A 14,793-nucleotide genomic window follows, 5' to 3' on the forward strand; every position below is an offset into this window, starting at 1 on the left:
AAAAGACAAACCTTAAACAAAATATTAAAATAAAATCCATGAATACTCTGCTAGGAATACGAACTTTACAGCACCATATCAAAAGGGAATCTAGAGTTTAGGGTTCATTTCCTGTCTGAGGACATTAGGTTTAACCTGGCTGTAAAGGATGAAGAGAATTAGCTGGGCAGGGGGATGAGAAGGGGTGAAGGATTTTTCAATAGCCTGTGTAGAAAGCTGGGAGCAAGAAAAAGTCAATTAAGCCTAGAGACGAGAAAATGAGGGGTGAGGAACAGGGGGAGATGAGTGTGGGGAAAGAAACTAGACCCTGAAGGAGGCAAGGGACAATCACTGAAGTCCTTGAAAGCAGCTATAGATTTTAAATAGGAAATGATGTGATCGGATTCATATCTTTGAAAGATGGCTCTGACTTCAGTGTGAACTACAGACTTGAAGGGCCACTAATACACTAATGCACTTGAGAGGGAACAATGGCCAGAACGGGATGGTAGCAGGGGAATGGAAAGTAGTAGACAGATTCAAGAGAAAACAACATGAGCTCAGGGGCCGGACTCTCTGTGACAGCACAGCCAGGTGATCTTGAGCAAACTGTTGAAACTCACTGTAACTCAGAGACCACATCTGTAAGCATTACCTATCCGAAAAGGCAACTGTGAAGATTTACTGAGACAGCCCATGTAAAAAGCACTTAGAACAGAGCCTCCCACATGGAAAGAGCTTAATAAATGTTAAGTATTATTCAAGAGGTAGTATCAACAGGACTTGGTGATTAATTGAGAGATACGAGCTTTCAGGGAGACAGGAGTCAGTGACAACGCCTGGGTTTGACAATCGGGTAGAAAGTGGAATAACAGGAAACTATTGGAGGAGGCTTAAGGATTGAGATGATCACTTCAGCTTTTACGTAAAAATCTATCGTAAACTCATAAATCCTAGCTCCTACAATCCAGAAAGATTCTGGTAATATGAATGTCACTTTTCCTGAGTTTTCAGCACTACTGCATTTTTTATCCTATTTTTACATTCCTCAGTCCTTTCAAGAGATATGGAAAAGGATGAATCTTGTGCTAAAAGCTGCCATATTGCACAGAAGTTTTCCATTTAGTAATTTTAACACTTATTTTTATAAGAAAACACTTTCTGGAAGGCAGTATTCCAAAAGGTCCCAATTAAAAGTATTCTGTTAGGAGCCAGCCCTGGTGGCCTAGTGGTTAAAGTTTGGCACGCTCTGCTTCAGCAGCCTGGGTTCAGTTCCCGGGCGCAGAACCACACCACTTGTCTGTCAGTAGCCACGGTGTGGTGGCAGCTCACACAGAAGAACCAGAAGAACTATACACAACTACGTACTGGGGCTTTGGGGGTTGGGGTGGGAGAAAAAGGAGGAAGATTGGCAACAGATGTTAGCTAAGGATAAATCTTCTCCTGCAAAAAAAAAAAAGGTATTCTGCTGGGGTAGAATTTTAAGTGAAAATTTATGACATAAAGACTACCCACATAATGCTTAAATGTTCTTATTCCTAATTTTAGCTACTAATTTATAAGCATTAATTCAATACCATTTATTGGAAATAAACTATGGACTCCATAATAGTAACAATAGTCAATATTGAGTTCTTATAATTTGCTGAGCACTGTTAACTGCTTTATATATATTAACATATATTTTTTTGGAGATTATAAAAGGAAATATAAAATACCACCCCTAGATAAGACACCAAAAACACAACCAAAAAAAGAAAAAACAGGTAAATCAGACTTCACAAAAATTAAAAACTTTTGTGCTTCAAAGGACACCATAAAGAAAATGAAAAGACAACCCACAGAATGGGGCAAAGAATTTGCAAATCATATATCTGATCAGGGGCTTGTATCAAGAATATATACTCTTACAACTCAGCAATAATGAGACAAATAACTCAATTTGAAAATGGGCAAAGGATCTGAATAGACATTTCTCCAAAGAAGATATACAAATGGCCAAATAGGCACATGAAAAGATGCTCAACATCATTAACCAGCAGGGAAATGCAAATCAAAACCACAATAAATACTACTTCACACCCACCAGCATGACAGTAATAAAAAAGACAGATAAAAACAAGTGTTGGTGAGGATGTGGAGAAACTGGAACTGTTGGTATGAATATAAATGGTACAGCAACTGTGGAAAGCAGCCTGGTAGTTGCTCAAATGGTTAAATAAAGTTGTCATATGAACCTAGGTATATGCTCAAGAGAAATGAAAACATACATCCACACAAAAAGTTGTACGTGAATGTTCATATCACCATCATTCATAACAGCCAAAAAGTGGAAACTACCCAAACGATAAATGTTGTCTATCCATACAATGGAATATCATCCCACAATAAAAAAGAATGAAGTATTGATACGTACTACAACATGGACAAACCTTGAAAACATTACACTAAGTGAGAGACGCCAGATACAAAACCCACATACTGGGTCAGTCCTGGTGGCCTAGTGGTTAAATTCAGCACACTCTGCTTTGGCGGCTTGGGTGTGGTTCCTGTGTGCAGACCTACACTGCTCTGTTAGTGGCAATGCTGTGCTGGTGGCCCACATACTAAAAAATAGAGGAAGACTGGCACGTGTGTTAGCTCAGGGTGAATCTTCCTCAGCAAAAACAAACAAACAAAAAAACAAACCCAAAAATCCACATAGTGAATGATTCAATTTATACGAAATGTTCAGAATAGGCAAATCCATAGACAGAAAGTAGAGCAGTGGCTGCCTAGAACTGAGGCGGCTGGAGGGAAATGGACGGTGGCTGTTAATGGGTACAGGGTTTCTTTTTGAGATAATGAAAATGCTCTAAAATTGACTGTGGTGATGGTTGAACAAGTCTGTGAATATACTAAAAACCACTGAATCGTACGCTTTAAATAGGTGAACTGTATGGTATGTGAATATCTCAATAAGGCTGTTTTATAAAAAAAAGATAAATTTCCCTCCACACGAGGAATTTCCTATTGAGATTAGAGACTGGTTATTTTCTACCAGATAATAAACATTTTAGGCTTTGTGGGGAATACAGTGTCTCTTGCAACTACTCAACTCTGTCATTGCAGCACAAAAGAAGCCACACAAGGGCCAGCCTGGTGGCACAGTGGTGAAGTTCGTGAACTCTTCTTTGGCGGCCCAGGGTTTGCAGGTTCGGATCCTGGGCACTGACCAACACACCACTCATCAAGCCATGCTGTGGAGGCATCCCATATACAAAACAGAGGAAGACTGGCACAGATATTAGCTCAGGGACAATCTTCCTCTCTATCTCTCTCTCTCTCTCACACACACACACACACACACACACACACACACAAAGAAGCCACACAGAATACAAAAATGAATGAGTGTAGTATTCCAATAACATTTACCAATAATAAAATTTGAATTTCATAATTTTCATGTGCTACGAAATATTCTTTGGATATTTTTTCTAACAATTTAAAAATGTAAAAACCACTCCTAGCACACAGGCCATTCAAAACCCAGTAGTCTGGATTTGGCTCATGTGTTGTTGTTTGTCAACCCCTGATCTAGTTGTACATTCTAAATAGTCACTTCACAGGAAAATACATGTAAAGATTTCCCTTTTTCTCAATAATTACCTTTCAAAAATAAGTCAATCTTGTTACTCACTTTTAACTTTTCTTTTAAAGCTTCCTTTTCTGCCGTAATCCTTCTTAAGTCAGATAATGCAAGTTCTTTTTCCTTTTCCATGAGACTAACAATATTATGGGGGACTGTGGTTTGGGTAGATTTTTGTCTTAGAGCAGATAATTCTTCCTGAGCCTTAAAGAATTAAAAGATATAAATAAAAAACACTTTGGATATGCTCGCAGTTAAAAAAAAAAGGCAAACTAAACCCATGTTACCTTTGCTGTCTTCCCAAATACCCACAAAATGAAACTAAAAGGATTAAAATAATAATAATAAAAAACCCAAAAAGACAAGAACATGGGGGAAGTGCCAGTCACAAAATTTTGGAAATCAGATAGCAGATGGACAACTAGTAATGAACTAACCAGACCCAAGAAAGCTGAAATCTAAGCCAACAGTGGGGAAAGACCAGAAGTGGATCAATTTGTACTGCAGAATCCCAAAAAAGCTCTAAAAGTGAAAACAGCTTTTTCAACTTGACCTTTTAGCTTGCACGTCCTTCTCTCCCTCTCAAAGTAGCAGTAGGATTTCATGGGAGATTGGTATGGAACAAATTTAGGTCACAGACATCATGCTTTGCTCACTCACCTTGCCCTCTGACAACTGAGGCTGTGTAACTGGGCCCAGCTGTATTGATTCCCTCTTCCCTAGAGTTTTCTCCCTGGGAGCTAAGTCCTTAAAATCCAATATATCCAAATAGTGGGTGCTACCCGCCATCTGACAGACATATCCCAACATGTCTGAATCCCAAGGATAAACTCAGCTCAGAGTCAGGCTAAGACCTGTTCCAAGTGTTTTAGAAGTAGGAGATAATCTCTAACTGATCTGACACATAGACAGGCTAGAAAAGAGGAAGAAGAAATATGAAAAAATAATAGAAATCTCTGCTTCGGGAACAGGATGATAGTAGAAACTACTACTTATAATTCTAATTATAAAGGAGTATCACAAGGTCCATAAATTACAGCAGTGTAAAGGATATATACTGGCTCCATTATAATTTACTGGTTCTATATAATCTGTTGGCTCAATTATAATCTATTTCTTACCTCTTTATATAAGACACTTAGTTTATCTCTTTCTGCTGTCAATAATTTAACATTGGATTGTATATCCTCCATATATTTTTCAAATCTTTCCAGCATACGCTGAAGTTCATCTCTTTCTCTTGTGATCACATGAATTTCTGAATTGTAATCACCCTGAAACATAAAACAGAAGTTATCATTTGTTATAATTATCACCACATGGTTGTCACAAGGCTGCTGGCAATGAGACTGACTGAAAGATGCTAACAAAAAGAACACAAGTTGCTTTCATGTAATTAAGGAACACAGTTTTTAACATATAATGAGAGCAGGAGATGAGTGTGCCGGCCGTACAGGGGCAAATTTCCTGGCCTTCAAGTTCCTAGGAAGGGACCCAGCTGCCAATGATAATACTTGGTCAGATCCCATCAGATGCTTTAACTGTCATTCTCCTGGGGTTGTTCATACCAGCGGTAACTAAAGTGTAATCCCCAGACCAGAAGCATCAGCACCATCTAGGAACTTGTTAAACATTCACACTTTTAGGCCCACCCTAGACCTATCCAATCAGAAACTTTGGGAACAGGGCCCAAAAGGTTTATCAAACCCTCCAGATGATGATGATGCACACTCATTTTGGGAACCACTAGTTTTTAACCCTCTCCAGGTGAGACTAGGAAGGTATGCGTGTGCCTGCTCACCGAGCGCAAGTAACTGTAATAGCTTAGCACATTCCTCAGTGTTTTCTGTGACTGAATCTAAGATCAATTTTCCAGGCACACCAATCCCCAATTATCCCAGTTTCAAACCTATGTGACATCTATTTTTGCAATCAGATAAATACAAATGTTTCTACCATGCAGTGTACATGAAGGATGTTCACTGACTAAGCAACTCCTTCCAACATTTCTAAAACAAGAGTATGCCTGTTAGTCCAATACAATTCAAAAGATCCACTATTTTCACAGCTGTTATGGAAAATAAAGATGATAAATGTAGACTCGGGAACTATCATAAGTTAATTAACTCTTACAGCATAAATGCAGAAGCTCCAGGTAGGAATAATCTGATAATTTGGTATGTTGGAAAGCATCGTGATCCATGTTATTCATTATCCACTGTGCACACACCAACTCCAGTGTAGACTTGGTAACTGGTAGACATCTGTGAGGTACCCCTCGACTGCCATTTGGAAATAAATTATCCTCTTGGTTAAACAGACAAAACCAAGGCATAATGGATGAGATTAGCTCAGGACAAAATGTTTTACAGGACATGGGGGCCGGGCCGGTGGCCCAGCAGTTAAGTTCGCACATTCCACTTCTCCGCAGCCCAGGGTTTGCTGATTCGGATCCTAGGTGTGGACATGGCACCGCTTGGCACGCCATGTTGTGGCAGGCGTCCCACATATAAAGTAGAGGAAGATGGGCACAGATGTTAGCTCAGGGCCAGGCTTCCTCAGCAAAAAGAGGAGGATTGGCATTACTTAGCTCAGGGCTAATCTTCCTCAAAAAAAAAAAAAGGTTAAAAAATTTTTTTTACAGGACAAAAGCAGATTAGAGTTTGAGGACTTAAGGCTTAAATAACTATAAAAGAACATATAAACTATATCTAAATAAAAATATCTTACAGAAAGGGGGTGGTCTGGATAAATATAACAAAGGAGAGCTCAATGAATAAGGATTTGACAGTCTATTTTCATTACTGTCTAGGTCTCAGCTTAAATGTTACTTCTCCAAGGAGTCCTTTCAGATTCTCTGATCTAATTTAGATCTCTCTCTATACACCCTCATAGCGTTCTGAATCTTTCCTGTATTCTTTCTTCATTAACACTTATTATAAATGAGATTACCAAGTTATTTACATGATTATGTGTTTGATGTACGTCTTTACCACTGAACTGTAAGCTCTGTGAGGGACACGGTAGCATCTCGTCTTATTCACCACATCTTCAGTGCCTGGCATGGTACCTGGTAAAATGTAGGAATTCCCTAACACTTACTGACTGGCCTTCTTAAGTAGGAACCCTAGCTCTTTTCTCAATATATCTTGTATGTAGATATTTACATTTGTGTTAATATATAATTGTTAATAACTCCCTTTTACCCGTCCAGTGTTCCCAACACACACACACACACACACACACACACGAGCTCATGCACACACATGCACAATGCTGAAGGCTATGAGGATAGGAACTATGTCTTCTTTATCTCGTATCCTCAGTGCCTCACTCATAGCAAGCATTCAGTATATATCTGTTGACTGAACCTAACTTTTTACCTAGACCTGATGTGCTTTGAACCAGCAAGTAATAAGGAAATGAAAGATTTACTAGGAACTAGGTATTACAGTGGACCCTTATGCAAATTATCTCATATAATCTTCACAAGAGGTTGTGGTTACTTTCCCCACTTTGCAAATGAGGAAACCAGAGTTCCATGAAGTTAGGTAACTTGTCCAAGGTCATAAAGTCAGTTTATGGGGTTTGAACTTCCATCAGGCCTCCAACTCCAAAGCACTTTCCACTATACTATACTCAAAACTCACAGGTGGAACCATGATGAGTACAAGGTGACCGGGACGGCACCCTCCCTACATAGATGACAGAGAATCAACCAGTGTATTGTTGTCAAAGATCATTGATATTAAAAATGTCAATATTTTTTCTGAGTTATTGCAATCCCAAGAAGCTGTGCCTAACAGTCTGCCATAAAGCGAGGGTTGAAAGCTCACAGCTCAAAAAATCTAGCTTTAGCAAGGTCTTTGTTGTTTGCCAACAAAGTGTTTCTAAACATGTTTAAAATATCCAGTTTTAGGTGGGGATGCACTCTCTAGTTTCCAGCACTCACAACTGTCTTACGCTCCACCCATTTCACTCATGTACATACCCATTATTCCCTATCATGCCTGCAATTTGTTATTGGGACACTAAAATGCTCTGAACACCTTAACTTCCTAAACTTTAGAAAATGAATTTTTTATCCATGTCAGGTAACATTAGAGCATTTCAAGAAAGTAAATAAGTTGAATGAGTGTGAGAAGTCTCTCCTAATTTTACCATTACTTTATCAATATCTCTCATTTGTCTTTCAATTGTGAATCTACACCAAGCAACTGAATCAAATATTTATGTTAAAAGTTTTGAGACATTTATCTACTCAGTTCTATTTAATAAATCCTTGATTTAACTGACCAAGCATTCTGTGGAAGATTCTCTACACAATAAAGGTGATCGATTCAGTGATTTATTTTTTTGAGTCCTAAGTATATACGGAACTTCAAAAACACACAGTAACACATAAATTACACTGTATTTCCCCACCAATTCATTCTGCTTATAATAGATAACATAGCATAGTGTTTTCACTGACACCTGTAAATCAAATTCAGCCATTACCCAGCGAGGTTAAAAAAGCAGACCACTCAGGGGGCCGGCCCTGTGGCCGAGTGGTTAAGTTCGCGCTCCGCTTTGGCAACCCAGGGTTTTGCCGGTTCGGATCCTGGGCAGAGGCATGGCACCGCTCATCAAGCCACGCCGAGGCGGCATCCCACATGCCACAACTAGAAGGACCCACAACTAAAAATACACAACTATGTACTAGGGGGCTTTGGGAGAAAAAGGAAAAACAAAATCTTTAAAAAAAAGCCAAAACCAAAACAAAACACAGGCTAATCAGAAAACGACTCAAAATCATTTGACAATGGACACAGGATCTTAAGGAAAAAGATGACGGAATTGGTAAATTCAGCCAAGTCTGAAATCAAAAGTCTTGAGTTTTAATGACTTTACTCCCAACTTTCCATAATTTTATCTAGAGTGTAGATAATGTTAGGGCCATATAATCCTCCAGGACTCCTATAGCTCCAAAGCTTAAAAAAAAGAAAAATTTGAACAACTCAAATGAAACTCATAAAACATTAAAAATAATTAAGACCTAAAACAGAGACTCATGATTTTAACCTCTCATGAATCATGGTTAACTTCACCTAATACACATCTTTAGACTACCAACTTGTAAATGTGGTTGTAGTGGACAAATGGGACGATCTGCCCAGCACCCACTTCCACCTTCTACCTTCTCCTGCTGCATGGTTAGAAGGAAGATGACTGGCTGTACGTGAGCTGCCTTTCTGACTGGTCCAAGGCTGGGAACGGCATGAAGCCATGTGGCCTGACATGTGGACAAAGCCACTCTGCTTCGATAGAGAAAATGAAGGTGACACTGAAAGTAAAGGATAGAAAGAGAAGAAATGTCCAGTAGCATGAATTCCTGGTTCCAGTTTCTAGAAGCCCACATGTCCCTGCACCCCTCCCAGATACGTAAAATGAACGATTCGATCTTTCCTTTATTTCCAGGAATCAGTATGTTATGCTTTGTTTTTAAGTACTTTTCCTAATTAATGCAGTGTTCCTACAGCAGAGGTCAAGGAAAAAAACAAAAAACAAAACTAAGAAAGACTTCTTAAAAAGGAAGTATGAATAAAGTTACATTTAATACAATAATGAACCTGAAAAGTTTGTTCATAAAGATACTCTCTTGTCTTATCAATTACTCTTATAAAGAGATATTACCTTTTCTAGCGTTTTAAATCCTGGAATTTTTTCACGTGCAGAATAATTTGTAGAGCAAGATCTTCGCTGTATTATACGCTGGAGTCTTTCTAGCTCTTTCTTATAAAAATCTCGTTCTTCTTCTATACCTTTCAGGAATGTATCTAAACGAGAAGGTGACTTGTCTCGACGTTTTATTCCATGTTCTAGTCTCATTCTCTCAACTTCCAAAGTAAGTTCTCTTTCTGCAAATTAAAGTAATTAAATCTTAAAACAGTCTTGCATATAATATGCATAATTAGCCAAATAAATTCTACCAATAACTTTTAGAACGCAAGCTATTAAAAATCATTAACTGTTTGGTATATCACTTATAACTGCCAGATATTAAAGAGGTAAATATTGGAAGGAAAGGAGAAAAAAACAAAAGCAAAAATTAAATTAAAAGTTTAAATAAAATCTACTAAGTCAAAGTCCTCCTGCTTCTGTTTTATCACAAGGATGGTTACTATCGAGTATTATAGAATGAAGCAATAAATTACCACATGGCACTTTCTGGAGACCTGAAAATGCACTAAATATATCTACAATTATAATGAGCATGATTTTAACATTAAGCTTGAATTCAATACAGTGTATACACAAAGAGATAAAAACAATGTCTTTGTCCAAATAAACACAATTATTAACTTTTACCATAGAAATCACCTTTTCATGAGTCAAAAGTAGCCAATACTGACAATACTTCATACAGTTCACTCTAATTTAACTGACACTCATTACACTCTGAGGCATGAAATGATTTTCAAGACATATTCTGATTCACTCTCATCTCTCCTTTAATTCATTTGACAGATACTTGTTGAGCATTTACTACATGCCCAGCACTAGCTAGGGATACAAGTATGAAAAACACAGCCAAGATCAAACATACAGCATGCAACTGATCTGGAGGATGAATTGGCGTTCCATCCCAAGAAGGAGTGACTAGAGAGGAAAGAAGGAAGGAGAGTGGGAAGGAATGGGCAATTGTGTTTAAATGCTAAGAAGTCAAGTTAATAAATGAAAGGTGTCCACTGAATTTAGCATAATGGAGGTGAGTGATGACCTCAACAGAGCAGTTTTGTTGGTTAGGTGGGGACATAAGCCAACTGGAGTGGATTGAGAAGTTAAAGGGTAGTGGGTGATCAAGCAGAAACAGCAAGTGTGAATGACCTGTCAAGATGTTAAAGCTATGAAGAGGACCAAAGAGTGGCTGGAGAGAAATGGGTCAAAGTTTTTGTTTTAAAATAGGAGAAAAGTAAGCATTTTTGAATGCCAATGGGAAGAAACACCACAAAAACTAAGGTTACGGAAAGGAGATGGGCAGGTTTATGGACAGTCACATACAAAAGAATGAAAGTAGAGCACCACCTTACATCATAGACAAAAACCAACTAAGAATGGATTAAACTTTAATGTAAGACTTGAAACCATAAAACTCCTAGAAGAACATATAGGCAGTCAGCTCTTTGACATCAGTCTTAGCAGTATCCTTTTGAATATGTCTCTTCAGGCAAGGGAAATAAAAGAAAAAATAACCAAATGGGACTACATCAAACTAAAAAGCTTATGCACAACAAAGAAAACCATCAACAAAATGAAAAGACAGCCTACCAACTGGGAGACAATATTTGCAAATCATATACCCGATAAGGGGTTAATATTCAAAATATATAAAGAATTCATACAACTCAACAACAACAAAAAAGTCAGTTAGAAAATAGGCCGAGGATCTGAACAGACATTTTTCCAAAGATATACCACAGGCACATGAAAAGATGTTCAACATCACTAATTATTAGGGAAATGCAAATCAAAACTAGAATGAGGTATCAACTCTTTAACAATCAGAACAGCTATTATTAAAAAAACAAGAAATATCAAGTGTTAGAAAGGATGTGGAGAAAAGGGAACCCTTGTACACTGCTGGTGGGAATTTAAACTGGTGCAGCCACTATGAAAACAGTACGGAGATTCCTCAGAAAATTAAAAATAGATTTGCCATATGATCCAGCTATTCCACTTCTGGATATTTATCCAAAGAACATGAAAACACTAATTCAAAAAGACATATGCACCCCTATGTTCACTGCAGCATTATTCACAACAGCCAAGATCTGGAAACAACCCAAGTCCCCATCAATGGATGAATGGATAAAGAAGATATCGTGTGTATATATATATATATATATATATATATATATACATATATACACACACACAATGGAATGCTACTCAGCCATAAAATAAGATGAAATTCTGCCATTTGTGACAACATGGATGGATCTTGAGGGTATTATGCCAAATGAAATAAATCAGACAGAGAAAGACAAATACCATATGATTTCACTCATGTGGAAGATAAACAAACAAATACATAGATCCAGAGGAAGACTGGTGATTACCAGAGGGTAAGGGAGTGGGAGGCGGGTGAAAGGGGTAAAGGGACACATTTGTATGGTGACAGATGGAAACTAGACTTTTGGTGGTGAACACAATGTAGTCTATACGGAAGTTGAAATATAATGATGTACACCTGAAATTTATATAATGTTATAAATCAATGTGACCTCAATTAAAAAAAAAAGGATGGACAGGTTTAAGATCTCGGGGCAAGGAACTGACAGAACGCCTCTGATGGCTTCTAATCTCTTAGGGAAACTAGAGGTAAAATCATCCGCTTAGAATGGCGAGTGGAATGAGAGTCACAAGTCTACTGAGCATGGAAAACATTGGAAATATTCCCTGTAGAGAGCGGGACATTAAGCAGTAAGAAATATGGAGTAAGATTTCCAGAGATCATAAGGGTGCTGCTGAGGTTCGAGACCATCCAACTTACAGTGCACCATCAATGTGTCGGGGACACACACAAGTGGTACTTTGCTGCTCGTGTGCAAATGTGTAGAAGGTAAATGTTTTGGTTGATCCATGCCTGGGTTTTTGGCAGGGGGTTGCATTCGAAACAAGAGAAACAAGGGAGTTTCAGATATCTGAAAGATTATGCTGAAATGACAGGCCCTAGCTAGCTATGAAAGGAAGTAAATTGCAAACTTTTATACATAGGTCTAAGCACTTTAATACAGTAACCTATTTAATCCTCACAACAACCTTTTGGGTTAGGTGCCATCATTAACCCCACATATAGGGAAACTGAGGCATGGAGAGGTGAGGAAACGTGCTCAAGTCATATAGCTAGTAAGTAGAGAAGGGCTCAGATTATCCACATGGGATGCTGAAGAACCTAGGATATAGCATCTTCTTAAAATGGCACACTGACTTTCTTCTATTTCCTAAGATACATGGAGTTCGACAGCACCAGGCTTCTGTACTTGCCATTCCCTCTGCCTGGAAAACTCTGCAACTAGATCTTCATATGGCTGCTGTCCTGTCATCGAGCCCTTCAACTGATTGATCTCTATCACATCCCTCCATTTTAATACCTCCCATCATCTAAAATTAACTTCTTCATTTATACGTTACTAGTTTGTACCTCAAACCAACTCATTTAGGACTGGTACCTGGCACCTGGCAGAAAGCCTATTTCAACTGTGTGTGTGTGTGTGTGTGTGTGTGTGTGTGTGTGTGTGTGTACTTTCAGGTGACACAACTGCATTTCCTTAAAAAGATTCTGTACTCCAATTTTTCACTATTTCAGAATGGTTCCTCTTAGTCATAATTAAGTCTATTATCAGTCTGCCTCAAAGAAGGGATGTACTTCAACTGAAAAATACTCAAGCAGGGTTCCCTATACCAACTAGTTAAAATATAAAAGAATTCTGTAAGGTCCTTGAGGGAGAGACATTTTCTACTGTATCTACAGTGCCTCATATGGATTCTGGTATATAGCAGGCATGCAATAAATATTTATTGAATGAATGAATGAAAGATTATCTACCAAAAAAACACATCAAGAGATGATAATCAATTTTTAAGTTATCAACATTTTACCTGTAACTGCAAAACTTTCAATTTTTTTGGAAAGTCGTTGCTTTTCTTGTTCAAGCTGATGAACAACAGTTTCCAGGTCTGATTTTATAAGGAGTTCATCATTCAGTCTCTCCTTTTCTTTATGGCATAAGTTTAATTCCTGCAAATTTTAATACTATAAGATTTCTAACACTTTATAAAATATTATAGCACTTAGATATTTTGTAAGCATATTTACTTAAGAGTAATTCACATACACATACTCTTTTAATTTGTCAAATATGGTTTCAATTAAAGTTAATTATCAATTGTGGCTAAAAGAACAACAAAATCCAAATGTCAACAGTGCTCCTGAGTAGAATTATTAGATTTTCCTTTAATTTGTTCAGCATATTGTCCTATTTTTTAAAAATTAATATGTCCTGGGGCCAGCCCCATGGCCGAGTGGTTGGGTTTGCACATTCTGCTTCAGCAGCCTGGGGTTTTGCTGGTGCAGATCCTGGGCGCGGACATGGCACCACTCCTCAGGCCATGCTGAGGCAGCATCCCACATAGTACAAGCGGAAGAATCTACAGCTAGAATATACAACTATGTACTGGGGGGGCTTTGGGAGAAGAATTTAAAAAAAAAAGATTGGCAACAGATGTTAGCTTTGGTGCCAAACTTAAAAAAAAATTAATATGTACTTGTGCAATAACAAAATTTAAAGCTTTTTTATGTTTAAAGGAGGGCAGTAGTAAGACACAGTGCTCTAAGACGACCATAGGTGTCTATCCATAACCACGGTGGTTACTTTCTAAGCCTCATCTGCACAATGCGGTTAAGACTAGTACCTGGACACGGAGGATTCACTGTGAGGATGAATCTATGGACGGGAAGTACTCCACACAGTGTCCAGCACATGGGAAGTGCTTATGAGTGTCGGCTATTAATACCAATTAGTATCTATCTTAAAAATACATAAAATATAGCACTAATAAAAAAATAAGAAAGGCCAGAAAGTAACTACAGCAGCATCTTACTGTTAGCCAATACTACTGAAACCTGGTCACAGTTCTGACACAAGCATTATGAACCACATCAACTTGTTTATGATGTGCATACAAACAGCAGTAAACAAACACCAAAAACCCCAGCCCTCAGGAAGTTTACACTGTGGTGAAAACACCATGAAAACATCTACTTTACTTTGTGTGTGTGTGTGTGGAAGAGCGGCCCTGAGCTAACATCTGTTGCCAATCTTCCTCTTTTTGCTTGACGAATATTGTCACTGAGCTAACAGTGCGGCTGATCTTCCTCTATGTTATATGTGGGACGCCTCCACAGCATGGCTTGATGAGTGGTGCTAGGTCTGTGCTTGGGATCTGAACCTGTAAACCCCAGGCCACCAAAGCAGAGTGTATAAACTCAACCACTACGCCACTGGGCTGTCCCCTCTACTTTACATTTATTGACCTGGGAGAATTTTACAATATCTATGAGACTCAAGAGTGGACAACATTTAGCAAGGTTAGCTAATTCCATTATTCAAAATTGAATTGTACTCAATACCTGCTAA

General features: G+C 38.2%; 1 protein-coding gene across 4 annotated transcripts in view; it reads right to left on the reverse strand.

The window, feature by feature from the left end:
* The window catches only part of CEP135 (centrosomal protein 135), a 69,921-nt gene that overhangs the window by 35,075 nt on the left and 20,053 nt on the right, over positions 1 to 14,793 (reverse strand). For all 4 annotated transcript variants that reach the window (XM_014835800.3, XM_070505810.1, XM_070505809.1 and 1 more), the window contains 4 exons: positions 13,256 to 13,394; positions 9,287 to 9,510; positions 4,732 to 4,884; positions 3,662 to 3,814 (listed from right to left, as the gene is read on the reverse strand). In XM_014835800.3, coding sequence (XP_014691286.1) covers positions 3,662 to 3,814; positions 4,732 to 4,884; positions 9,287 to 9,510; positions 13,256 to 13,394 — 669 coding nt within the window. The remainder of the gene's footprint in view (positions 1 to 3,661; positions 3,815 to 4,731; positions 4,885 to 9,286; positions 9,511 to 13,255; positions 13,395 to 14,793) is intronic.

Source organism: Equus asinus, chromosome 3 (genome assembly GCF_041296235.1).
Source record: "Equus asinus isolate D_3611 breed Donkey chromosome 3, EquAss-T2T_v2, whole genome shotgun sequence".
NCBI lineage: Eukaryota > Metazoa > Chordata > Mammalia > Perissodactyla > Equidae > Equus > Equus asinus.